The 24,958-nt window shown below is 42.6% G+C and overlaps 2 protein-coding genes across 3 annotated transcripts in view; both read right to left on the bottom strand.

The window, feature by feature from the left end:
- Positions 1-9,388: 9,388 nt before the first annotated feature.
- Positions 9,389-11,574, bottom strand: zfp36l2 (zinc finger protein 36, C3H type-like 2). 2 transcript variants are annotated; one of them, XM_047350731.1, is made up of 2 exons: positions 11,223-11,574; positions 9,389-11,094 (listed from the first exon to the last, which is right to left on the bottom strand). In XM_047350731.1, the coding sequence occupies exons 1-2, from the start codon at positions 11,310-11,312 to the stop codon at positions 9,937-9,939; spliced, it is 1,248 nt and encodes a 415-aa protein (XP_047206687.1). In that variant the 5' UTR covers positions 11,313-11,574; the 3' UTR covers positions 9,389-9,936. The 2 variants fall into 2 exon arrangements, with proteins under 2 accessions (XP_047206687.1, XP_047206686.1); XM_047350730.1 differs by having other exon boundaries at positions 9,389-11,097.
- Positions 11,575-17,654: 6,080 nt separating this feature from the next.
- thada (THADA armadillo repeat containing) overlaps positions 17,655-24,958 on the bottom strand; it is a 116,255-nt gene continuing 108,951 nt past the window's right edge. Inside the window, exons 36-37 of the mRNA XM_047352005.1 lie at positions 19,806-19,984; positions 17,655-18,327 (exon numbers count right to left, since the gene is read on the bottom strand). Coding sequence (XP_047207961.1) covers positions 17,995-18,327; positions 19,806-19,984 — 512 coding nt within the window. The 3' untranslated portion in view covers positions 17,655-17,994. The remainder of the gene's footprint in view (positions 18,328-19,805; positions 19,985-24,958) is intronic.

Here is a 24,958-nt window from a genome sequence, read left to right on the forward strand (position 1 = left end):
AAATGTTTCATTAGCTTTCCATTAAATAAGTTATGCCTTTCAATAGGAGTCTGTTATAACTAGCTTGAGTGTAATTGTTTACATTAACAATGTCAACATTTTGTTCAGTCTTAAATAACTACCTTAGGGAAAATCATGAGTAAGCAATGTCCTGTTCCCACTGTAGCGGTTCCCATAACTATGCCTAAAATACATCAGAATGCACAAGGACAGTAACATATAAAACAAATTAATATTCAATAATAGTAAAGAAAAGTGGCAGAAGTCCAGTTTTAGCCTTCAGCTTTCATGGAGTTTCAGCTCAGTTGCTATGCAAATGTCAAGGGATAAAAGGTTAGTGTTTCTGCTCCATAGAAAAAGAGAAGAAGTTTCTTTTAATGTTTGTTCACTCTGCTTTCTCTGCCTCAAATGGAGGTGTTAATGAATCTTGGTGTCTTGTTCATGAGTGATGGTAGGATGGAACAAGAAATAAACAGCTTGATTGGATTCTAATCTCAAGTAATAGATCTGGTCCAGTTTATCTTGGTGAAGACAAACTGGACCAGTTTGCTGAGGCAAAAAGCAAAGCTTTCGGTTTACCAGTCCGTCCATCTTCCGACTCTCACCTACTGACATGGATGCAAGCACCTGAAATGTGTTTCCTCCATATGGGTGGCTGGACATATGAGTGGTGAGGAGCTCTGTCATCTGGGGGGAACTCAGAGTACAACATCTGCTCCTTCACATCGAAAGAAGTTCTTTTAGGTGGTTTTGGTATCTGATTAGGATGCTAGTTTCCTGTGAACTTCTTTGTGGAGGTTTTCTGGGAACTGGAAGGATAACCCGGAGCATTTGCAAGGACCCTTCTGGCCTGGAAAGCCTTGGGATCCTCCAGAGTGAGCTGAAGAGTGTCTATAGGGAAAGAGATGTCTGGTGTCCCTCCTGGATCTGTGTCCTCTTGATTCAATTTGAGATAAGCTGAAGATGGACGAACGGACAGACGGACGGATGGCCTCTGCTCTCTGTCGGTGGTCACTGCTGATTCACTGAGGGGGCTCGGAGCAGTATTCCCAACAATATCCGGGGGCTCATGCTCACAGACTGTGGAGAGATGAAGGTAAGTATCTCATCCAACTCCCACATAAACATGCTTCCACTGCTTAGCATCAGGAAACATCTCTTCTGCATCGCTTCTACACGGCACTCTGTCAAAGTGGAGCCACAAGCATAAAGAGTAAACACTGGGTTCTCTCATAAGATGCTCTGTAAATATTTAAAGCTCGGCATGCATTAAAGGGAGAGGGATATGACGGACCCGAACGGCTGAGCATGACCACCTCTGGCAGAGTCTCTCCACTCACCCTCCCATGGCAAACAACATTACCTTATTCAGGATCCATACACTGCAGCTTTTCCTGGCTCATCTTGCAGCAGCAGGAGGGGGCACCTGAGCTGGGCACAGGACTGCAGGCTACTTCCTGAAATAAGGTGATGATTATATATTTACATTCTTACAGCTTGAGACGCATAGGCCGAATGAAAGCAGATGTATATTACGCCCTCCGGGTCAAGTCGGTGGTTTTACTCTGTGAATGATCATAACATCCGCCCAGGACGGCATCCTGTGAATTTTTATATGCACCTTATGAAAAAATTTAGATGATATATTTCCAGAGTGATTATACAACATGCAACTTATATGACTTTCATGAAGCACAAAATGGTTGCACAAATTTGAATTTACAGTGGATTTTCTCTAACCAGAGGGTCAAAACTATACATACATCCCAAATGTATACATATAGCTACATCTCAACCATGTGCTGTTTGTAGCCATCAACACGCTTCTGGCATTGTTCTGGCTGGACATTTGACCTTTAAACATTCTTCTTGGTATAGTTGGAAGCGATCATTCAAAGTGGTTTGTCACTTCGACCGGCGGATCGTTCTGCGTTGTGGGAAGGAGGCGAGGCAACGGAATGCAGTTGAGATGGCTTTTATTTGAAACTGTAGGTCACATTTTTCTACTCACACTGTGAACAAAGAAGCTGGCTTTCTACTTTAGAATAGTTCCAACACTCATGCCAGCTAAAGGGGTGACAAAATAAAACAAGAAATGGTTTACCGCAATAATTCACCCCACCTAACACAAAACAATAACTGGTACCAATAAACATTTACGTGCATGCAAATCAATAGACTAAACTAATCTACAATTAATCAAACAATTAGATTTAACTTAATCTAACTCTGCAGAGCACCTCCCCTCTTGGTATGCTCCACCCTACCAAGGAGACACACCCAAAGGTAAGACTCAACAACTAACCTGACATTTCCCCACATTCCCCCTGTCCAAGAAAGATGGCCAGTCCTTCTGCCTGAAAGAATGTTTAAATAATTATCACTATAACTGAAATAAAACTAAACAAACAACATTTGTTCTATAAATAAATATAATATCAATAATCACTTATAGGGATGGAGCCCCTAATCTCCATCACATGGTTGGTTTCCTGGCACAGACTCCAGGTTCCTGCTTAGCAGGGACAGTGACACTAATGCTCCAAAAGTTTCCAGTTCATGCCAGGCATTAGTCAGTAGTTCCTGTGTTGTTCTAGTCATCCAACCATCCTGGATGACAGGAACAACACAGTTCCCCCTGTGGCTTGTAGGGGGGCTGATGCCTATCTTCAGCTGTCAATAGGGAAATAGTAACGTACTCCTTGGTGTTCCTGAACATCCAAAACAGTTTCCATTCATCTGATGTTGACAGTGTGGGTCTTCCTCTTGAACCTAGAAAACTAGTGACACATCTAAATAAGTTGTACTTACATACAGTTGTTGAACAGATGATCTCAGATTCTGCAGTTGTTTAGAAATGTATCCAATGTTTCCTAAATCCACTGTTGTTCTTCGACTTTCCCTATGTTCTGAGTGAAGGCCAGTTCAATGGGTGCTGTCAAACAAACCCAACTCATTTTGCAACAGAGAAACTACCAACTACATACAGTTATGTTCCCTCACCAGAACTTCATTGGATTTATGTTTGAGCCGAATACCGAATTAATATAACATTAATGGCAATAAATGTATGCAAACTTCCGGCTGCATCACCAGGTGGAATATGTTCTATGTAATAATACAAAACAAGAAGACAATGATACTAAATGCTATTTTACTAAGCAAGCTGACTGTGCAGTTTTGATCTGAAACTAAAGTGAGTAGTCATGAGCCAGGGGAACCCCTGGTTCAAATGATCACGTTCCCTGGTTACATATATGGTGCTGACAGAGATGTTCATTTGTGTCAAGCTAGTGAGCTAACATTAGCAGCAGAAAGCTATAAGTCACATTAGATCAAATTCAGATTTATGTGTCAATGAAGGAATGTACTATTTAAGTTGCTACTTCCTCAGTATCCACATTTTTAAGTGACCGTCGTTAGATTGGAGCTGTCAGTCTTATCTCTCTTGGCAGCGATCCTCTTAGCTCAAGAAGGACTTAGATCCGCCTTCTTATTACCCAATATTCCAAACAAACAAACCTCTCAACGGCTAATGAGTTATTTTTCCAGATTGACTGTAGGAAGAAAGGAACAGTGAGCTGGTAGCTACAGTTGTGTGTAGGTTTCAGGCAAACTCTACACACAGAGACGCATCTCCAGATTGTTTCTTTGCCAGAATGGGTCATGTAAAGTTAACAGACACACATACGAACACACCAAAGGGACTTTCAAGGGTTGATTTGCAACAACAGAGTGATTCAGAGCTTTAGTGCCAGGAGGACTTTCAGGGGCTTTCCCCTGCTAGAAGCAGAAATTAAACTTTCACTTTAGTTATTGCAAACAGTTATAGCTCATTAAAGAATGGACGTTTTAGATGTTTTACTTTTATAAGTGAATCAACTGACTCTGTAGCTGCAGGGGAAACCTGATTAATTGGAAGGTTAGGACCTTGTCAGGATCTAATTTGGAAAGAGTGGAGGCTGCTTTCATCCTTTTGGCCAGCTTCCACCCATATGGTACACAGATACAATGCTGAATATTTTCATGTTTTCTCACTTTACAGCAACAGGTTTTATTGTTTTTGGGGGGATTTTATATGATAAATGAACACTAAATAGATCATAATTTGGAATCAAAAGGAAAACCATACATGGTTTTCCAAATCTTTAACAGATAAAAAAACAGTTCCCCTGCAAAATAGCTTAAACTCACCCAGATCAGAATGAAAGTGTCTGAGAACATCAATTTTCATAGTTTCACATCAGGTCTGGCTACACCATTTATGAAGATCATAAACCATGAAACCATCTGGCTGTAGGTTTGGGTCCTGCTGGAAGGTGAAACTCAATCCCAGACCAAATTCCTCTGCAGCCTCTAACAGGTTTTCTACCAGGATTGCCTTGTATTTAGCTCCATTAATCTCTGTTGAAGAAGCACACACCCACAGTATGATGGTGCCACCACCATGTATCAACATGGAGATGGTGTGTTCATGGTGCAGTGGTGCGCTTTAGATGCAGGCCAGAACGTTGTTCACATGTTTGGTGTGTCTCCAGCATGGCTTGGGGAAAACTGCAAACAGGACGTATAGCTTTTCAAACAATTGAATCATTGGTCTGCTCTATGTTTCCGTCAGTTTAAGTGGACAGCCATGTCTTGTTAGGTCTGCAGCTGCCCTATACACCTTTCTTTTCCAGGTGGATTGAACAGAGCTCAGTGAGATTTTCAAAGCTTGGGGTAGATTTTATAACCTAACCTGATTTTGACTTCTCCATAACTTTCTCCCTGACCGGTCTGCTGTATTCCTTGGTCTTCATGGTGCTGTTTGTTCTCTAACAAACCTCTGAAGCCAGAGAAAGAACAGTCGGATGTATATTAAATAAGATTAAATTACACACAGGTGGACTCTGCTTACTAATACGGCACTTGTTTTCACAAAATTGTATCTAGGGATATCAGGGTAAGGAAAACAATCAGCTTTTTTATCTTTGCAAAATACTGAAAATTATGTATCCACTTTCTTCCACTTTATAGCTACACGGTAATGTGTTGGTCCACCACATAAAATCCCACAAAAACATAATAAAGTCTTTGGTTGCCAAATGTGGAAAAGTTCAAGGAGTGTACAAACTTTTTAAAGGCACCAAATATTAACAAAGTCTGAACTGTTCTTTGCCATTACCACTTGACCCGCAGGTCTGGGCTGTGTATGCCAAAACAATACCAGGACGAGCGCTGAGCTTCCCAGAGCAGCAGTGGGACACAAATAGCAACTTCTAGAAGCCGTCAGCCGCGACTACAGAGGAGAGGGGAGCTGACGGAGGAGGAAAAACAGCAGGACCGAAGAAGAGGTGGAAATGGGTGGTGGCCAGGAAGCACGACTGTTCCTGCCCTAATCACAACTCAGAGAGTGTTTCCTTTCATTGTAGCAGCTCTAGGCACCATTAACCATCCAGAGTGCTGTATGCACTGATACACGAACACAGCTACATATACATGTTCCACAGAAAATGTTTTTTTTATTTTTCCAGGCACAACGTATACAACTTCAGCATACTCAGACATAAAATGTGGATTTGCTGGATTAGACGCACACAGTCATGTTCCCACACACACACACACACACACACACACACACACAATCTGAGTCACAGGTACGTGTATCCCTCTTGGCAGAGACCCTACTCATTGTGCGGCCCTATGGCTCTGCTCTGATAAACACTTCATTATGAAATCCTGAGGACACAGTAAATATTTGCCAAGGCCCTTATCAGGCCGCCTTATCTTGGCGTGAACTCTAGGCACCGCATGACTCCCGGGGCCTTTATTTTCTTAATGCCTTTGCTACCGACGATAACTGGGCAAGAATGGTCCTATAGAAGAACAAAAACGGAAAAAATAATACTCTTCTTTCAAAGACTCCTGGAGATCCAGGCACAACAACAATAAGTGCAGCCTCACTGGGAAATGTAGGCCAGGCCTTTCAGCTGGTCTAGACATGAGCAAATGTGAAGCAGAGCAAAGCAGCTCAGGTGACTGATAGCTGAAACACATTTACAGCTGCAGAGTTAATCAGTTATGAGCTGATGACTGGTGTCCATGCATTGCTCTCTGACCTGGTTCACAGAGACACAGTTTTGCTAGTGGATCACTAACAGATCAAACATCATTTAGGGTCATATAAATCTAATTGTAGCGGTCTGAACAAACAGCTACATGTTGATTATCAGTTCTCAGTCACTGCGCCTGTGCTTTACTGCTATTGGCCTATTTTAGTCTTATTGTCCCACTCCTTCAATCATGCTAAAATGTAAGTACACCCTTTGAATCTAGTGTTTTACACATTCAGGACCTAATACAAATGACCTCAGATGTACATACAACACATAACTGTCGTCATTTCTTAAATAAAAATGAAGCCAAAACGGAAAAGCTGTATGTGGCCAAACTAAGTACACCCTTGCTGGTTTTTTAGAACTTAAGTGGGACAATAACTGCTGGGAGCTGTTGATCAAAAGTACTTCGTTAACCAATCATCATCAGTGCGACCCCCTCTATAAAGGAAGGAGTTCTGGCAGATTGCTGCTTTGGAGCATTTCAGTTTGTGTTAACACAATGCCAAGCTGGAAATACATCAGCAAAGACCATACAGAAGCAGTTCTGAACCTATCAATCTGAGAAGGGCTATAAGGCCATTTCTAAACTATAAGTCTGCCGTTGTACAGAGTGAAAGATTACTCACCAGTGGAAAATATTTAAGGCACTTGGTAACCTTACCAGGAAGGGACATTCCAGATCCTCAGATACAATACGGTACCATGGTACTACTGACAGTCCAGATTTCCTCATTGGATGAAAATTAAACACACCAAGATATCGGCACAAGTGAAGCATGGCGGTGGAAAGTTAATGACTTACGCTTGTTTCACAGCTACTGGACCCTGGTCCAGCTTGAACTTCTCGCTCTTCTAGAGTCAGAGGACAGATCGAGTATGGCTTGTTTGAAAATGGTGAACAGTTGAGACTGAAATTAAATATGTTTGTAGCGAACCAATCAGCATATCAACACAAATGCTTGGTACCAACTTTTAAGCATGGTGGTCGAGGGATGATTACTTCTGTTTGTATTGCAGCCACAGGATCTGGGTCAGTTATCCAAAACACAGCTGCATATCTACAGTCAAAGTTCAGAGCTCAGCCTGACTGAAATGCTGTGCTGGGACCTTAAGAGAATTGTGCATAAATAAATATTTGCAAACTAGAAGGAACTGGAGCAATAGAATAAAGACTGGGCCAAACTTTCTTACCAACGATGCACAAGACTGATAAAGTTGAACAGAAAGCAAAAATTGAGAGTTATTGCAGCTAAATATGATTCTACAAGCTGATAAATCTTGGGATGTACTTAGCACGCTGGTGTGGTGGTAATGATCTGGGCTTGTTATGCAGCCATGAGACCCTGCAGATGAGTTCAACCATGAACTCATCTGTACACTAAAGCATGGAGCGTGGAACCTGTGGGGTTTTGTAGCCTTGCAATTAGATTTATCCGTCTTAGAACCTGCTGATGATCTGATTGTTTTTATGTTCCGATATATAGAAAACAGTCTTTAAAGAGGTTGTAGCTTTAAGTTTGAAATAAAAACTGTTGAGGGTCTTCATATATTCATTCATATACAAAAATCACAACCCAACTTTTCCAAAATGATTTTTATTGGGAGAACTACAAAAAAATGTACAGTACAAAGTTAACAGTCTCACACTCAATTTGTAGTGAACTGACTCCCCAAAAAGAAACATCACAACTCTCGTTGTCTTTTTGTCCGTTTTTGTTACATTCAAAAAGCTTTACTTCTGATAAAGTAGTCAAAAGTACATAGTGCGCATCCCCCTGTACCTACTATGTACAAACCAAAATGTGTTCGTTCACTTCCCTCCGCAGCAAACTCTCAAGACTAGATTTCAATATATATATAAAAAAAAAAAGAAGAGGAAAAGGGACTTGGAGAAAGGTTACGGTTGCTTCTGTCAGAGAGTCTGAGTGGTGACAACATGAAAAGTTGCAGAATCCAACACTACATTCAGCTCAATGTGTATATAAAAAATATGCCATGTAGGAAAAATACTTTATTTGGTTAATTTTAAAAAGGTATGGAAAAAGATGGTGAACCCCATAGGCACTATGCAATAATACTAGGGCACAAGGGATTGCTACATTCTTTAGCACGTGGCTGTAATCACAGTGTGGCCTCATGCAAAAACAGGAGAAAAAAAACAAATACTTTTTGGTTAATTTATTGACTTGGGTTCTTTGTCACTGACATCTAAGAAAAGAAGCAAGGTTTGGACGGTCTGTACAACCTCTGTTTATTATTCCGACAGAACATCTAGAGTAGGGAACCTCCTAGGGGGGGAAAAAAGACCTTCGACGGCACTGACACAGCCTCAGGAACAAACAGCAATCACACAAACTTTTTGTTTTAATAAACGTAAACAAGGAAACAAAATTAATGAAATAAATATCAAATAAGTTCTCTTAAATAGAGAAAAAAACAATATATATATATATTACTGTGAAAAGAACATACACTCCACTTTATGCAGATTAATAATGGCGATCATAATTTAAACATAAAAGAATATAGATCTATTGCTTCATCATACTTGATAAATACAGTATGGACACAAATTACCAATGTAGCCTATACTTTGTTTTTTTTTTTTCTTTCACAAGATAATAAATAAGTTAAATAGTCCATAGCCAGTTATGCACCGCTATGTAAATCACTCAAAAAACAGCTAAAAAAATATATATTCAACCATCAGCAGTGATTTCCCCAAACAAACCCAAACTCCAGAGTGCTTTCTAACCAAGCAACAAACTACTGCAGACTAACCAAACCAACCACTGGGTGGCGCTAGGAGAAGGCAGATCTGGAATGGAAGTTGAATAATAAAAATAGAAAAAAGAAAAGTGTTACTTTAAGTCAAGGCATATTCTTGGCAGGATGGGAGGAAATCTGAAACCGCTCAGTCTCTTCTTGTCAAGTCATGTTACACACATCTCGAATCCCAGGAAGGAAAAAAAAAAGAGAGAGAAAAGAGTGGCTTGCCTGATAGAGCAATAAGACAGGGAGAGAGAGGGAGACAGGGGGGCTGCCATGAGCCCTTGGGCAAGGCACTGATGGAATGCCTTCTGTTTGCTAAGTTTTAATACAGCTATAATACATACAAGAACAAACACTACTAAACTAATGCCTGGTCAAGGATACTTGAAACTGAAGCTTAACTGATCCTCGTGGAACTAGAGATGCACCGATCAGACAGGCCAGAGCTCAGAATCAGACGATTTGTTTTGTGATCTGCAGGTGAAATCCTGAAAAATGATTCCCCCCCCCCCCCCCCCCCCCCCCCCTCGTATTAATTACATGCAACAAAACTAACACCAAAGTTTTTGTTCTATACAGTAAATGCATCAAACAGCATGTCATTTTCAGTTTAGTAAAAACCACAGAGGTTTGGGATAAATCCTTCATTTTCTGTTGGATTCAAACTACCACCTTTATCAGGCAACCTGTAGCACATTTATCCTTTTAATGTGTTTAGTCGCTACTAAAGAGGAAAGAAAAAATCAGTATTGGTCGCTCGGACCACAAAGAAAACCGGAAATCTGTATCGGCCGGGTAAAAGCATAATCGGTGCATCTCTAGTGGAAACTGGTCTCTTGTCCCCCCTCCAGGGAGGTCTGAGCAGGGTCTGCACCCCTGCAGCTGGTGGGAAATCAAACGTTTTGCTTAAAGGCACTTCAGCAGGGTGGCTGCTGCTGAAACGAGGACCAGGAGGTGAGGGGAGCCAAACTTTGATATCCTCTGCTTACAGAACAGTCTCAGTCACCAGCACCTCCTGACTCCTCACTCAAATCAACCAGTCTATAATCCAAGCAGACAACCAGATTCAGTCATCTGAAATCGACAGCCTGCTGAAGATTGGCAAACGCCTTCCAGCGTCAAGAATTGGGGACTCGGAGCCGCTGAGGCTCCCGGAAGAGCTGAGGGACCCGCTCGCGTAGCTCTCCCGGTCTGAGAGAGAATCCGGCGGGCTGGGTGGTGGCTCGAACACCGGCGACTCGCTGAGGCGGCGCAGCGCCTGCAGGCTCACGTTGCTCGGCGCGTTCCCGTAGAAGGCACCGCTGGAGTGGTTGTTGGGGTAGCCGCCGGCCGTGTGCACGGCGAGCGGGGCCAGTAAGGCTTTCAGGTCCTGCCCGGGGAAAGAGAAGGCGCTGTTGATGCAGGGCATGGAGCTGGGGGACAGGACGTCGTCGTAAAAGCTGGACGCGGAGGTGCAGGACGATGCGGAGGTGGGGGGTGGCGGGGTCCGGGACGTGGGGCTGTCGAGCAGCGGGGATTCGAGTCCGTGGTGGGTGGAGAAGCCCGAGAAGCTGAGGCTGTGGTGGAGCTTTGGTCTGTCCCTCTGGGTGTAGCAAAGTTGCTGTGGTGGTAGGACGTCCCTTTGGCTGTAGCCGCGGGGCTCTGCCGCCTGCACGTTGGCATTGGCCGGCGGGGCGGGCCGCCGTTCGTCGGCGTTGTGGATGAAGTGACACCGGGGACCGTAGGGACAGAAGCCGATTGTGTGGAAGGTGCGGCACGGCTCCGTTTTATACTTCGGGTGGCGTGTCAGGCTCCGCAGCTCGTGGTAGCCGTGGGCGAACTGACACTTCTCCCCGTACTTGCAGGAGCCGTTCTCCTCGAAGGGCCGGCACAGCTCGGTCTTGTAGCGGGTGGAGTTGATCTGCGAGCCGGGCTTCTGCTGCAGCACGCCCCGCTCGCCGCTCTCGCTGTAGGCGCGGTCTCGGAACTTGTTCTCCTTGTTCATGAGGGCCGTGGCGCTGCTGCCGCCGCTTGGAGAGTTCTCCTTCATGCTGCTGCAGCTGCTGTAGGAGCCCAGAGAGTACTTGTTGCCGTTGCTCATCGCCTCCAGGTTGCTGGTGGAGTTTCTGCGGAAAAATCCCGGCGCGAAGGAGCCTCCGGAGCCCAGAGCAGCGACCGGAGCGCCCACCGCCTTCTTATCCAGCATGCTGTTTATGTGGAGGGCGTTCATGTTCATGCTTTTCTCCTGCTGGTGACAAGAAAAAGATACGCTGCTACTTCTGCGCACATTTGTTGTGTGTGTGACTCAGCCTGCAACAAGTTGCACCCAAACACATGCAACCCAACACAAAGCAGAACAAAGTGGGATTTTACCTTGTAAAGCATGTCCATGTCGTAGAAAGTAGACAGGACCGTCGCTGACATGTCTCTTCCCCAAATCTGCTGCCGTACTCCGTCTTTCATGGAGGACCGAGCGGGATCCTTCACTGCGACGAGGTGTTGTTTGTGCCACGACTGGTGTTTTTTTGGAAAGTTTTGGTTGTGGAAAAGTTATAAAAAGTTGCCCAAAATTGTTTTTGTGTGCCGTTAAGTCCGGGGGAAGAAAAAAAAAGAGGAGTAGAAATAAAAGAGGTAATTGTGGAGCTGTGAAGGTAGCTGTTATCTCCCTCCCCTCTAGAAACGCTGAACCAGAGTGTCTGACTGCCGAGCACCCAGCGTATAAATGCAAGACTTTGGCCGGGGAGGGGCGAGGGGAGTCCGGGCAAACTTTTCACCAGGAGTCGCCTCCTCTGTCCCTGCCCCACCTCCATCCATTCTCCGGTTGGCTGCCTGTTTAATCACCACGCCTTGAAATCCAAGCTCTGGCACCCACTCCCTGCTTCCACTCCACACACCCCAGAAAACTTCTGGAAGTGGGTGAAAACTCTCCCTGAGACAGAATGTGGAACATTGCAGGGAATTATTCATAGGCGAAACCACGGGGGCAACAGCCACCTCTTCCAACCTGCATACATTTATAAGGGGAAGGGGCAAAGTTCACGAGTTAGTTATTTAATTTAAAGCTGCTAGCTAGACTTTTATTTGAAATTAGTCAAACTCAATTTAGATATACCAACTATACCAATATGCCAACTAAAGAACACCATGGCATGGTCAGTTTTTCTATGTTTTGTTATTTTACTGTAGTTCTTGATTAAATCAAGATACAATGAACCCTCCCTAGAACAAGCTTCCATGCACACATGCCTCTGGTGACATCACATAAGGCACGGAGGACAGGGTTCCTACATCATCTGGAAAAGTTTGGTGTTTGATTTTAGATCCTTTCCAGGATACATTTATCAGAAACATCAGCTCTTCTAAAATACAAGGTTCCTATGCAATTACTTTTTACTTTAAAGTTGAGTTATTATGAAATTCCTGCTTACATGACAGTTACTTGGTAAAACAGAAACGTTTTATTGCGTTTCCATTGTTCCTCTACATGAGAAAGGTGGACAGTTTTCTCAGAAAATGGCACGATTTGAAAACCGGTTCCAGAATGTTTTTAAAACGTCCTGGTCTCCTTTTTTGCTTAGAAAGGAAAAACTGAAACCTCCTGTATGGGGAAGCCCTGCCAGATGCGCAGTGTGACTGCAATCAGTAGACTGCACATGCATGCACAGCATAAAGGAGGCCAACCAGTTTAAAACCCACAGAAGAAGATATCAGCAATAACAATTGATTGCAGAGTACTGCTTGAGCTGCTAATTCTCCTGAATATAACAACAATTCTCCAACAATGTGCTCAATCTCTACCCTGTCTTTAAAACGGCAAGTGTTTGTATGCATGTGCATGTTGTTGTGTTTCAAAGAACATACCACCAACTAGTGGCGTGGCAGGGAAATTACACCGTTTTTAAAATTTCTCCTGGTGTGTTGTACACAAAGATTGCATTTAAAACACTGTCATGCAGATGTGTTAACAGAAATGGAATGACCAAATTCCACGATCAAAGTGGAGTCAAAAGCTGCTCGTTTTAACCCTATACCTCTTGTGATGTCATCAAACTAAATACATACAAAGCAGAAATAGCATTTTGTTTCCTCGTGGCCCCTAACATAAAATGTATTTTGCGAAATCCTGCAGTCAGAATCCACACTTTCTCACCCAGATATGTTTTTATCATGCGTTTACATTTGTTGAAGCAAACAAATTTACCACCAAAGAGTACCTTTAATAAAACCATCTGGGCACTTGTGCATTGGAGCAGCATTTCGGTTCATTATTGGTGGTGAGAACTAACAGCAGTGCAGAGTGGTTGCTTGGTCACAGCTTTTGCTTAAGGTTAACAAAACACACAAAAGAAAATCATTGCAAAGTCACATTGTGTCCTTCCAGATTGTCCTTATGGGAGTGTTACAAACAGTTTACAGACCGAAGGTAAAACTCTCTCTTCTTGGCTGTAAACTGCTCCACCACATTGACTGCATATGTTACATATTTATTTTATCCAGTTTATGGTCCACCATCAGGCCTCTCAGTGAAACAGCAAACATTTTCATAACTTATTGAATTAATGTTCAGCTTATTTTTGGTACTTGAAAACACGAACTTTAAGATTATTAGATTGTTTAAACTCTTTCAAGGAAGAGGAAAATGTTTATATTTTTAAATGGACCTAAATTTAATAGCAATGTTGCTAAATTCTGCTCCTTTCCTTAAGTCACCCCCAAAGATGAGTGGCAGCCATCTTGCCCCCCGTCTACAAAACTTTCTGGAGGATCCCCTGCAGAGAATCTTCTCAATGCAAAGTTTGCCTCGATTATATTCAATTGTATCTTTTACATGAAATCCTGCTGTGAAGATAAGAGCCCATTTTAAACGACAGAGAGGAGAAAAGTCCTAGAGATTTGAACCTTCCCCTCCTTTAGCCTCTGGCTGGAGCTGACACATGTTTCTGTGATGGAAGGAAACCGTGCCTCCCCCATCCCTTTCCCCCTCCCTTCTCTCTCCCTGTGGATGGGGTGAGACCACAAATATGAGCCAGGAAGAGTCCAGACAAGAGTGCAGGACAATTTTTAGAACCCACTGATTGCATAATCAGCTTCCACACTGCAGGAAATCCATGTCAGGGCTAAACCTTGAGTTGGTTGTGATTTGAAATAAAGTAAAACATGAAGGATTTGCTTTAGTGTGATCGTTTTTTTTTCCTTTAACTCCTCTCTTGTTTATTTTGCTCTGCTGTCTCAGAGCCCAGACTGCAGGAATGTGGTTTTTATATGGAACAGCAGAGCAACAGTGCCCTCCAGAGAGCAAACAGTGAACTGACTGTAAAAGTACCAGCGCGCCCCCTGGTGAGCCGGCGCGAAACAAGATTTTAAAGCTACAGTCAGTTTTTGCAGAGAAAATATTTCAGTTTCTTTGCAACTGCAGATGTACCTAAAAGCAGGCATTTAAACGAAAAGCTTCATTAAGAAAAAGGCACAATTTCAGCATGATGTCACCTCTCATGGTCACATGAAAACTTGTAAAAAGAAACACCTCCTCATTTCCATGCTCCCATCCACCTTTGAGGACTACTTCACAATTTTCCTCCTATGACGATCAAAGAAGGCAACATGTCTTATTTCTGTACAATCTCTCAGCTCTAGCAGACAACCTCCAGCCAGATCAGAACAGATTAGAAAAGTGTTTCAAACTTTTTATAATGAATTTGGGTTCAGAGATTTGAAAGAGAAATCTACTTTCTTGTGCAAACCCTTCCGATTTTGTCATGTTACAGCTGCAAACTCCAGTGGATTTTATGTAATAAACACACTGTTCAAACTTAATTCAAATGGAAAATAAAAAATCTGAAAATTGTTGCATGCTTTTAACTTTATCTCCCCCTTTCATCAATATTTTATTGAACCACCTTTCACTGTAATTACAGATGCAAGTCGTTTGGAGTATATCTCCACCAGGTCAGGACATCTACAGACTGAAATGACTAACCATTTTGTTTTTGCAAGATACCCTAAATTCAGTCTGGTTGGATTGAGGACATCTGTGAACTTTAATTTTCATGCTTTGCAACAAATCCTCAGTTTTATTTAGGTGTGGGCTTTGACTGAGCCATTCTAACAGATGAATATGCTTTAATTTAAATCAGAGGTGTCATACTCCAGTCCTCGAGGGCCGATGTCTTGGAATTTGTCTCTGGCCCAACAAACCTGAATGAAATGACTGAATTACCTCCTCGGCATGCAGTCAGGTTCTGCAGAGTTCTGTAACTACCCTAATTATTTGATTAAGTCGTGATGAATCCGAGACACATCCAAAAATTTGCAGGACACCGACTCTCAAGGACTGGAGTTTGGCACCTGTGGTCTAAAACATTTCATAGTAGCTCCAGCTTTACATGTAGGGTTGTTCTACTGGAAGGTGAATCTCTGATCTGAAGTCTTTTGCAGCCTCCAGCAGGTTTTGTTCCAGGATTGTCCTGTTTTTATCTCCATTCATCTTCCATTCCATGATGTTTCACTATAGGGGTGTTCAAGGTGATGCACACTGTTAGTTTTATGCCACACTGCGTTTTGCATGAAAAAAAAACAACTTTCTTCTCACCACTCTTTCATTAAGGAGTGACTGACTGACCTTTGAGGCCTTCACAGAACAGCTTGACTTATACTGAAATTAAATACACAGGTGGACTTTGTTTACAAAGTAGAATCTGGATCTTTGTTTTAGGTATTGGAATAAAGAGGGCTGAATACATGTGTCTGCCACACTTTTCAGATTTTTATTTGTAAAAAATGGTTGTAAACCATTCAGTCGTTTTCCTTCCACTTCACTGTTCTGCACTACTTTGTGTTGGCTTATCTCATCTTCAGCTGAACAGTCAAATCTAATTTTACTTCTTTAACGGCACATCAATAGATAATTTTCTGGTGAGAAGATAATCTGCCTCCACCTTCTACTACTTTCTACAATGTTTTTTTTAAAGCTGGAAAAGATAAAACATCAAAGTCGAGGCTCAACAGATGGCTTCCATAGCTTCTGGGAACCCTTTATTACTTATACTACAAAATGAACTTCCTTACTGTCAACGCATTTTATTGACCCATGTCTAGTGTAAGTATTTTTATTTCTTTTTTGTGGAGATAAAAATATAAATTCAATATAGTATTCTTCTTCATTTTTACCTAAATTATTTAATCAAGTGCTGTTAAAATAAAAATTTTTTATGTGATTCTGAGCACCAGCGGGAAAAGACTGCGGGTTGCATGATATCCAATAACAAGCTTGGACTATAATCATTTTCCTGTTTCTAAAATGTAAATAAAATATCTTGAACATGTCAAACCTTTCTCAGTCTGCTCTTGGAGTTGTGTCAAGTAAAATAAAACCCACAGTGGAAAAATTGCAGAGTTGGCAGCAGAGGATGGGTCTCTAAAAGGCAGATATTTCAGTCAGGAGGCTGTAAAGAAATAACCCAGTGCCACACATATCACCAGAAATTGCTGGTTTTTGCAACACATATATTGTCATAATTCAAGGAGTGGTTATACAATATTTCTTTTTACGACATGACAGAAAATACTCTCAAGTACTGAATGGCTTGGTTCAAAAAAAAAAAAAAAAAGAAAATAGCAACAAGAGGAAAAACAAGTGACATAAGAGCCTGGAATCTACTACTACCAACCCTAAAATTAGTCTGAGGGCTGCCCCGGGACTATTTGTGCTGTGCAAAGTTGCGGACAATAGTTTAATGTAGCGAACAGACTCTGTGAGGCTCCTAAGAAAACGAGCATGTCCTCTGCAGAAACCGCTCAGCCCATCGCACGGCTCGGTTTTTATTGGGGGGGAAACGTCGGTTTGTTCCAAAACATGACATCAGTTTTACTGTAGCAGGGAACAAGGATACCAGGGACAGAGCAGGGTCCAGCTGCATGAGAGGGCAACATGAGTCCACACTGAGAGAGAGAGAGAGAGGACAGTAGTCCATTGTGCCTGCCTCTTAATTACATAAGCAGCAAAACTAGAGGGAAGCTTAAAAACGCAGGCCGATGGGAAGAATCCTGCTGTAAATTAAATCTCCCAGCAGAATAACACCTCATATAAACACACGTTGTAGGAGAAGGCGAGCACTTAAGTGCAGTTCTGGTGACGTGTCGGCGTAAACGCTCGCTCTCACAGGGCCGTAAAGTCCAGCTTGCTGAAGTTCGCTTGTCCGGCTGCAGGCGCCGACTTGTTTTGCTCCAAACTAGCAGACATGTGTGTGTGTGTGTGTGTGTGTGTGTGTGTGTGAACGTCGCTGAGAGGGCTGCTACGGCACAAGCTCGGGGGTTGGATCGTTCCTATGGCTTCTACACATAAGGTGCTTTTAGCATTTTCACATTCTGTGCCGATACAACCAAAAACACCAATGTGTTTTACTGGGATTTACAGTAAGCAGTGCTTAATTGTGAAGAGGAAGGAAAATAGTGGTTTTCAAATTGTTTTTACCAATAAAAATGCAAAAAAATGTTTATCTACTCAAGCCCCTTTTCTGCTAAAGAAAAGCACTTCCATAGCATGATGCTGCCACCACGTTTCACCATAAGGATGATGTGTTCAAACCTCTTTTGGCTTTTTTCCTGCCACTTTTTAATCAAGGTCAGATTTGTAATAGTTTTTCTGTTCATAGATTGTCCTACCCGAGTTGTGGATCTCTGCAGCTCCCCCAGAGTTACCATGGACCTGCGTTCCCTGGTCTCCATGATGCTGTTTGTTCTCTAATGTCCTCTGACAAACCTCTGAGGCCTTCACAGAACTGCTAATTAGGTGACTTCTACAGGGAGTTGGTTGTATTGGGTTTTATTTAGTGGTATCAGATTAAAAGGCGCTTGAAAACACATGCACAGCAGAGTATTATCCTTTCACAATTATGCACCGCTTTGTGTTGGTCTATCACCTGAAACCTTAATAAAATACAATAAGGTTGGGGTGGTAAGGTGAAAAACTGAAAAGATTCAATAGAGAAATGAGTGATTGAGTTTCATTTCAGGAAATAGGAACAAATGATTTAAAAAAAACGAGTTTTAATAAGGTGAAGACATGAATAAAAACACATTCAACAATGACTTAAAACAAAACCAGCAGCATGTAGCAGGTTAAAAAAATGTTAAAAATGTCTGGAATTTAAAAAAATGTATTCGTTAACTTGAACCTGTTGAGAACATCCAGAACCAGCTCCGCCCTGTGGTGCCGCAGAGTCAGCCGAGCGTGCTCCCTGGTGCAGGAGAACTGCGGCAGTGCTGGGAGGCGGTTCAGAGCCTGCTGGGAGATGAGGACTTTGGCCTGGGCCTGGGTCTGGATCTGATGGACCTGGTCAAAATCCACAGTTCCTGTTCCCTTGTTCTGCTCTAACGTGACGATGAGGGAGCAGAGGTGCCTGTGAAGCAGCTTCACCCACTGCAGCGGCTCGGCCCAAAGGTTCAGCTCGCCCTTCTCAAACAGGAAGTCCTCTTCATCCTGGTCACAACAGGAAGGACTCTGGTTAACTGGACTGGATTTAAAGCTGGATTATATATTTGCATGGGCAACTATAACAGATTTAACCTCCACTGAAAACCCAGTCCAGCTGTGGATCATAGACAACAGTGTAGCAAACATTCAAAGATTATATTAAACTCACCAGACCAACCTGTTAGGTGATGAATATGTTGTTGCTATGAAACACATTTAACTTGGTTCTTGTAATGCTCTCAATTTAAAGGTTCTATGCATCAGAACACAATAGCTGTCAGACAGATGTTCTCACTGTAAGCTGCCTGTGTTCTGTGGCTGCAAAAAAAGCCCAAACCATTACACCACCACCAACGTGCTTATAGAACGTTTAGGATCTGAGATGGAGCTCTTGGTTTTTTTTGGCAGTTTCTCTGAGCTTTGGGTGAAATTCCTGGGAGGTCAGCAGCTGCCTATAACTACAGTACACACACTGTGCAATTTAAGAAAATCCTACAGGATCCCAATAAGTGTAATGATGTTTAATAGTAACTTCTGTCATGCTGCATAAATGAAAATGTCAAACTACGCATTTTGTTGCTCCAGAAAGGTTCCGACAGAGACCTCAATGCAACAATAAATGAACAGCAAGTTACGGGTGTTAAGGCCCACAATGTCGGAAGCAGTCCCTGAAAAGAGGGAAAGGAGGAAGGAGAAAAAGAGACAGCTGTGGAAGGACTTCTAACCAGCGAAAAGTGGTCAACAATCAGACTTTTCCAGAAAGTTTATGACCTAGCTTGATCTTTGAATCTGATGGAGCCAAACTAGTGGCTGATTCATCGACCGGTCACCAGTGATTCAAGCCCAGCTCATTGCTGATTTCTTTCCGTCCTGGCGTTGGGTTAACTCACACCTGAATGGTCCAGAGCAACAAACTGCCAAAACTCCTGCTTGAGTAGAGGTGATCACACTGATGATGATCAGTCAATCAAATGCTTTCGATTAGCAGCACTTTAGGTTAAATTTAGATTATTTAAAAAACCTGGAAAATTCGAGATCATTTTTATTATGTCCTGATACGAAAAACCCTGAAATGGAAACAGGGTGTACTTTCTTTTCATTATGACTGAACACTTGAGAATTCGTGACCTTGGTTTGTATCTTTGTAAAGAGCCCAAATAAGCAGCGGTTTACTGTTCATTTCTGCAGAAACCTTGGTGTCTAACAACACTCTGCTATTTTGTCTGCTTGTGTGAGAAGAACAAAATGAAAGCAACAAGTTGAAAACTTAACTTTTTATCCTTTTTAAAATCATTGAAACAGCAAGCTTAATATCACTTCAACAGAATGCATTATATGATGGAACCAGCTCATATTTCCAAAGCCCTGAGTAACCATTATTAAATAAAAACATTACTCTTGTTGAAATAAACTCCACAGCTTGCAGGCTGGTATTTTAGAATTATTTCAGTGTGTGAAACTGTCACCATCAAACAAAGGCTTACCAGACAGGAAGCTGGATCTGCCTCCTCCTCCTCATCATTGCCATCCTCCTCTCCCATCAGCCACTGGGTGAGGGCAAGAAACCCGGCACCCAGCTGCCCCCAAAGCTCAAACGTCCCACACAGGAGCTCCACACCCAGGTCCAAAGCTGCTGGAGGACACATGGACACACCTGGAACATCTGAGGACAAAAGAGAACAATTAAATGTATGTGACCTGGCTGGTCACACAGACTGGATCTCATAACTACATAACATCTGAACCACAATGTTATCATTAAACACGCTCACACATGTTGAAAACCTGGAAGTGTTCTGTGGTTTCTACCAACAAGATGTTAGCAGCAGACCTTTTATGTCCTGGAAATTGCAAGGTGGGATCTGCATGGATCAGACTTGTTTAGTGTGTACAGCACATCCCACAGATGCTTGTCTAGATTGAGGTCTGGCGAATTTGGAGGCAAAGTCAACATCTCAACGTTGTTGTTGTGCTCCTGAAACCACTCCTGGACCATCTTAGGTTCTGATAATGTCAACTGGAGAAGGACTCAAGGTTTTCTAGCAGAAAATTGAGAATCCCAGTGCCAGATGCCAATTGTTTTCCAGGTACAAGACACATCCACACCTGATCATCCACATGATGCAAAAGAAAACGTGGCTTACCAGGCCATCTTCTTTCATTGCTCTGTGGTCCAGTTCAGAACCTTGTGTTCCCATTGTTAGAACATCAGGTGATGGACAGGAATCCGATCAGCATCCCGTCTGATCTTCACCTAAGCAGCTCCGAACTGTGAATTCTGACACGTTTCCACCAGAAACGGCATCATCTTCAGAAGTTTAAGCCATTGTAGCTCGTCTGTTGGATGGGACCATGACCCTGTTCCCTATGGTTTCTTCTACTGACCACTTTGATCCTTACAACTGCAGAGCAGTAACGCCCAGTAGAGCTGCACTGACCCAGTCGTCTAGCCATTAGGCTCTTTTAAACCTGCTCAGATCCTTATGATGGATTTTTTCTGCTTCTAAAACATCAGCTTCGTAGACAAAATGATCACTTGCTGCCTCATCTATCGATCCCACAAACAGGTGCCATGATGGAGAGATCAGGGTTCATCACTTCAACCTGTTAGTGGTCATAATTGCTGCCTTTGGCTCCTTCATGCAGCCTGGACAGCAGTAGCATATTCTTTCTCCCATAATTTTCCAGATCTTTGCTTTTCATTTCCAAGTGGGCAATTCGCATCATACCACTGGAAAGCTCAGACGTGTGTATTCTTCTTCCTGTACCATCAGACTTATTTAGTTTAGTGTGTGGTTCTGTGGCTCATTCAGATGATTGAATTACATCCTCAGCAGGCCATCAAGTTCAGCAGAAGCCTGTTAATAATCCAGTTATATAAATCAGCCGTGTTTAACGTGGAGAAACATGTAAAACATACAGGACAGTGGGTTCCAAGAACCAGGATATAGAAATCCTGTTCAAATATTTGCTGGTTAATAAATAAACTGTAATTAGAGAACTTCTAGGAGGACCTTGACAAAAACCTGCTGGGAAGCAGGGAAAAACTAAGAGCAGCCAGCTTAATGAGTCCAATCTGCACCTAAACTGGCTGCAGCAGCGGCTACACGCATTCCTCCATTTCTGCAAGGAAACCATTACACTCCAACCAGCACATGCTGGGCCTGAGTAGAAGATTAGGGCTAAAACTTGGACATGTTCTCATGATGCCGTGATCCAAACTTGGTGTCAACATGCATGCGTATTTTCTCTAGGGCTTGGACAGCCTTCCGAGAAACAGAACTATAACTCATATAACCAGCCATCATGAGGGGTGTGTATGAGAGGAGTCAAAAATAAGCTGCAAGCTGTTGCAACAGCATGCAAATATGAAGTCATCTCCAAGAGCATCGCTTACGTGTTGAAGATGCCACCTTAGATATTTCCACTAATTTAACATTTTTCTCACAATGAAACATCTCAGATCATCAAACTAATTTTAGTATCAGACAAAGATAACCTGGATAAACACAAAAACCTGTTTTCCACTGATAATTACACTAATAATGGGATACATCTATCCAAACCAACCTCACCCTGTGTGAAAAAGTTATTTCCCTCTAAATCCGATAACTAGTTGAAACCATCAAGCATTTGCCATAAGTCTTTTACATCACCTTGGAGGGATTGTGGTCCACTCTTCTTTGCAGAATTGTTTTAATCCCATCACATTTGAGGGTTTTTGAGCATGAGCCGCCTGTTAAAGGTCATGTACTTGGATTTAAAGTCATGAACTGATGGTCGGACATTCTTATTCAGGATTTTCTGCTTGAGAGCAGAATTCATGGTTCAGTCAATTACAGCAAGTCATCCAGGTCATGAGGAAGCAAAAAGCACCGACCATCATGCTGCCACCACCATGTTAGTTTGTCAGTACAAAGTTTGTCTGAAATGCTGTTGGTTTTATGCCAGATGTAACGGAACGTACAGCATCTAAAAAGGTCCCGTTTTGTCTCGTCAGTCACAGAATATGTTCCCAGACGTCTTGAGGATCATCAGGATGTTTTTTTAGGGAAATACAAGACAGGCCTTTTTAGTCAGGAGTGGTTTTAACCTTGGAACTCTCCCATGGATGCCATTTATACCACCTTTTATTGTTGTATTGGGAACTCCGACCTTATCTGGGGAAAGTGAGGCTTGCAGAGCCTTACATGTTGTTCTGGTTTCTTTGGTGACCTCTTGGATGAGTCGCTGATGCACTCTTGGAGTAATTTGGGTTGGCTGGCCACCCCTGGGAAGATTCCCACCTGTTCCGTGTCCTCTCCCTTTGTGGATAACTGTTCTCACTGTAATTCACTGGAGTCCCAAAACAATTGAAAAGGCTTTGTAACCTTTTCCAGATTGATAGATGTCAATGGATTTGTTTCTCATTCTTTCCTGAATTTCCTTAGATCGAAGCATGAAACATTGCTTTTCAGATCTTTTAGCCTACTTCATGGCATCAGACAGGTTCTACTCATTTGGTTTCTGGATTTAAGTGTTTGATTAATCATGTCATATTGCAAAACATATATATTTAAAGAAGGAGCAGAAATAGAAGGACTAGCAGAGAAACCAGGCGGCTTGCTGATAAAAGACGTGTGTGTTGCTCTCCCACCATGGCCTTTCTTACCACAGCTGACACCCTGATAACACCACAGACTTCAAAAGGCTTTCAGAGCCACCAGCCAAAACACTACCACTGTGGGAATGGAGGAAAGAGTGAGGGAAGGTGGAAGTGTGCAACACCCCCCACCCACGGCACACAAACAGTTAAAAACACACAAACAGGTCCGGGACTGCGAGCCCAGATTGCTTTTCATCTCTATAGAGGAGGCGTAAAATCGGAGTAGAGCCTGAAGTCTGAGCATGGAGGGAAAGCCTCTCTGTGAGCACTACAGGCTGCTGATTGTAATGTATTAGAAGAGATTTAAGAGTTTAAGAGCCTGAGTGACAAATTCCTTTCTTTACCATGAAGCCGCCTCTCTCTGAAACAGCCCTGCCTCTGAAGTTAGGCCTCAACAGTCCACACATCCCCGCCTTCCCCAACATTCAGGGATATAATAGGAAATTTTAGCTGCATGGAGTTTATCATCTTTCCTACAAAGGTTTCACACATCGCTTGACTTGATTTTCCCTCCTTGAGCTTTTGCAGCCAAATGCCTCCTTTCTCAAGGGGATAGTCTTTCTCTTGGTTGGCAGAGCGCGCGCGCGTGTGTGTGTGTGTGTGTGTTCGCTGCTGAAAGACTGGCAGAGAATCTGCTTCGACAATATCAGTTGGTGAATGAATGAAGAGCCTGGGTGTGTGTAATGTGGAGTCGCCGGCAGCTGGCGTACATGACGTTGGTTGACCTTGTGCTGCCTCAGGAGACCCATAGTAGCAGTTTTATAAGCTTTTTAAACTTTTAGTGATTTATTAATACAAAACTCTTTAGCTGCTTTGTTGATCGATGCATTCATGTTTAAAAGATGTGTAGTGTGGCTTATACTGTATGCTGAATTATTATCAGATAAAATGACTGTCTATGAAGTACTCCCTATTTTAAAGTATAAATAAACTTCACTATGAGCTCATGGACAGGACAAATGGATGGACTAATAAAGCTCGGTCGCAGAGCGCTGGTCACATTTGATTTTATTTGAACAGCCATTTAACAAAAGGTGTCAAACGCCAGTCCTCGAAGGCCCGTGTCCAGCAGCTTTTACAATGTCCCCGGTCTTGACACACTACAGAACTTTGCTGATGACCTAATTACCTGATTCAGGAGCATTGAAGCAGAGACACGTCTAAATATTGCAGGATGCTGGCCCTCGAGGACTGGAGTCTAACACCTGAGGTGCTCTTTTCACATTGTAAACTCCGTCTTCACACCATTGTTACCGAAGGAAGTATTGAGTGTTTATAGAGTTTTTTTCTGCATGAGTTTCTGATTGGTTGTTTTTATGCCAAATGTAACGATTTAAATTGTGGCCCAAAAGTCTACGTGTGGTTTCATTGGACCATAACACATTCTCCTACAAGGTTCTGGGAGATTTTAACCAGGCCTGGGTGTTCTGGTTGGTAGAAGGGGATTCTGTATTGCAACCTTACTTCTTAGACCAGATGTATAGAGAACAGAACCAGTACTTGGAGATCCCTGCAGCTCTTTCAGTGGTGGTGTAAGTGTTTTGGCACATTCTCTGTCCCAATTCCTATATTATCTCCATTTGTTGATACCTGCTCTAAAAAATGCAATGGATAAACACATAAAGTATGAGGGAAATAGCACACTAATGAGAAACTGCATGATCAAAAGGGTCAAAAGTGGATCTTTGGTGAATGTGAACCAATAAATAAGGAACAAGGCAGTTATTTTTCATGAATTAGTGCAGACACATTGTTTCTCATCAACAGTCATGCCATTAGAGTCACTCGAGTAAATTAAAAAGGACCTTTGCTGTTCAGTAATCCACACTGAGCCTCTGCAGCTGAAGGGGGTGTCAGATGTCCCATTGAGAGGAGGATATGGGGCACTGGGGGGTTTACTGGGGGCATGTCAGGACAGTGAAATCAGAGAAATCCCAAACACTTCCTGCTCTGTGTTTTCCATGTGCTGGTGTCCTCATGTTTGCTGTGGTG

This window comes from Girardinichthys multiradiatus, chromosome 22 (genome assembly GCF_021462225.1).
Source record: "Girardinichthys multiradiatus isolate DD_20200921_A chromosome 22, DD_fGirMul_XY1, whole genome shotgun sequence".
Classification (NCBI taxonomy): Eukaryota; Metazoa; Chordata; class Actinopteri; order Cyprinodontiformes; family Goodeidae; genus Girardinichthys; species Girardinichthys multiradiatus.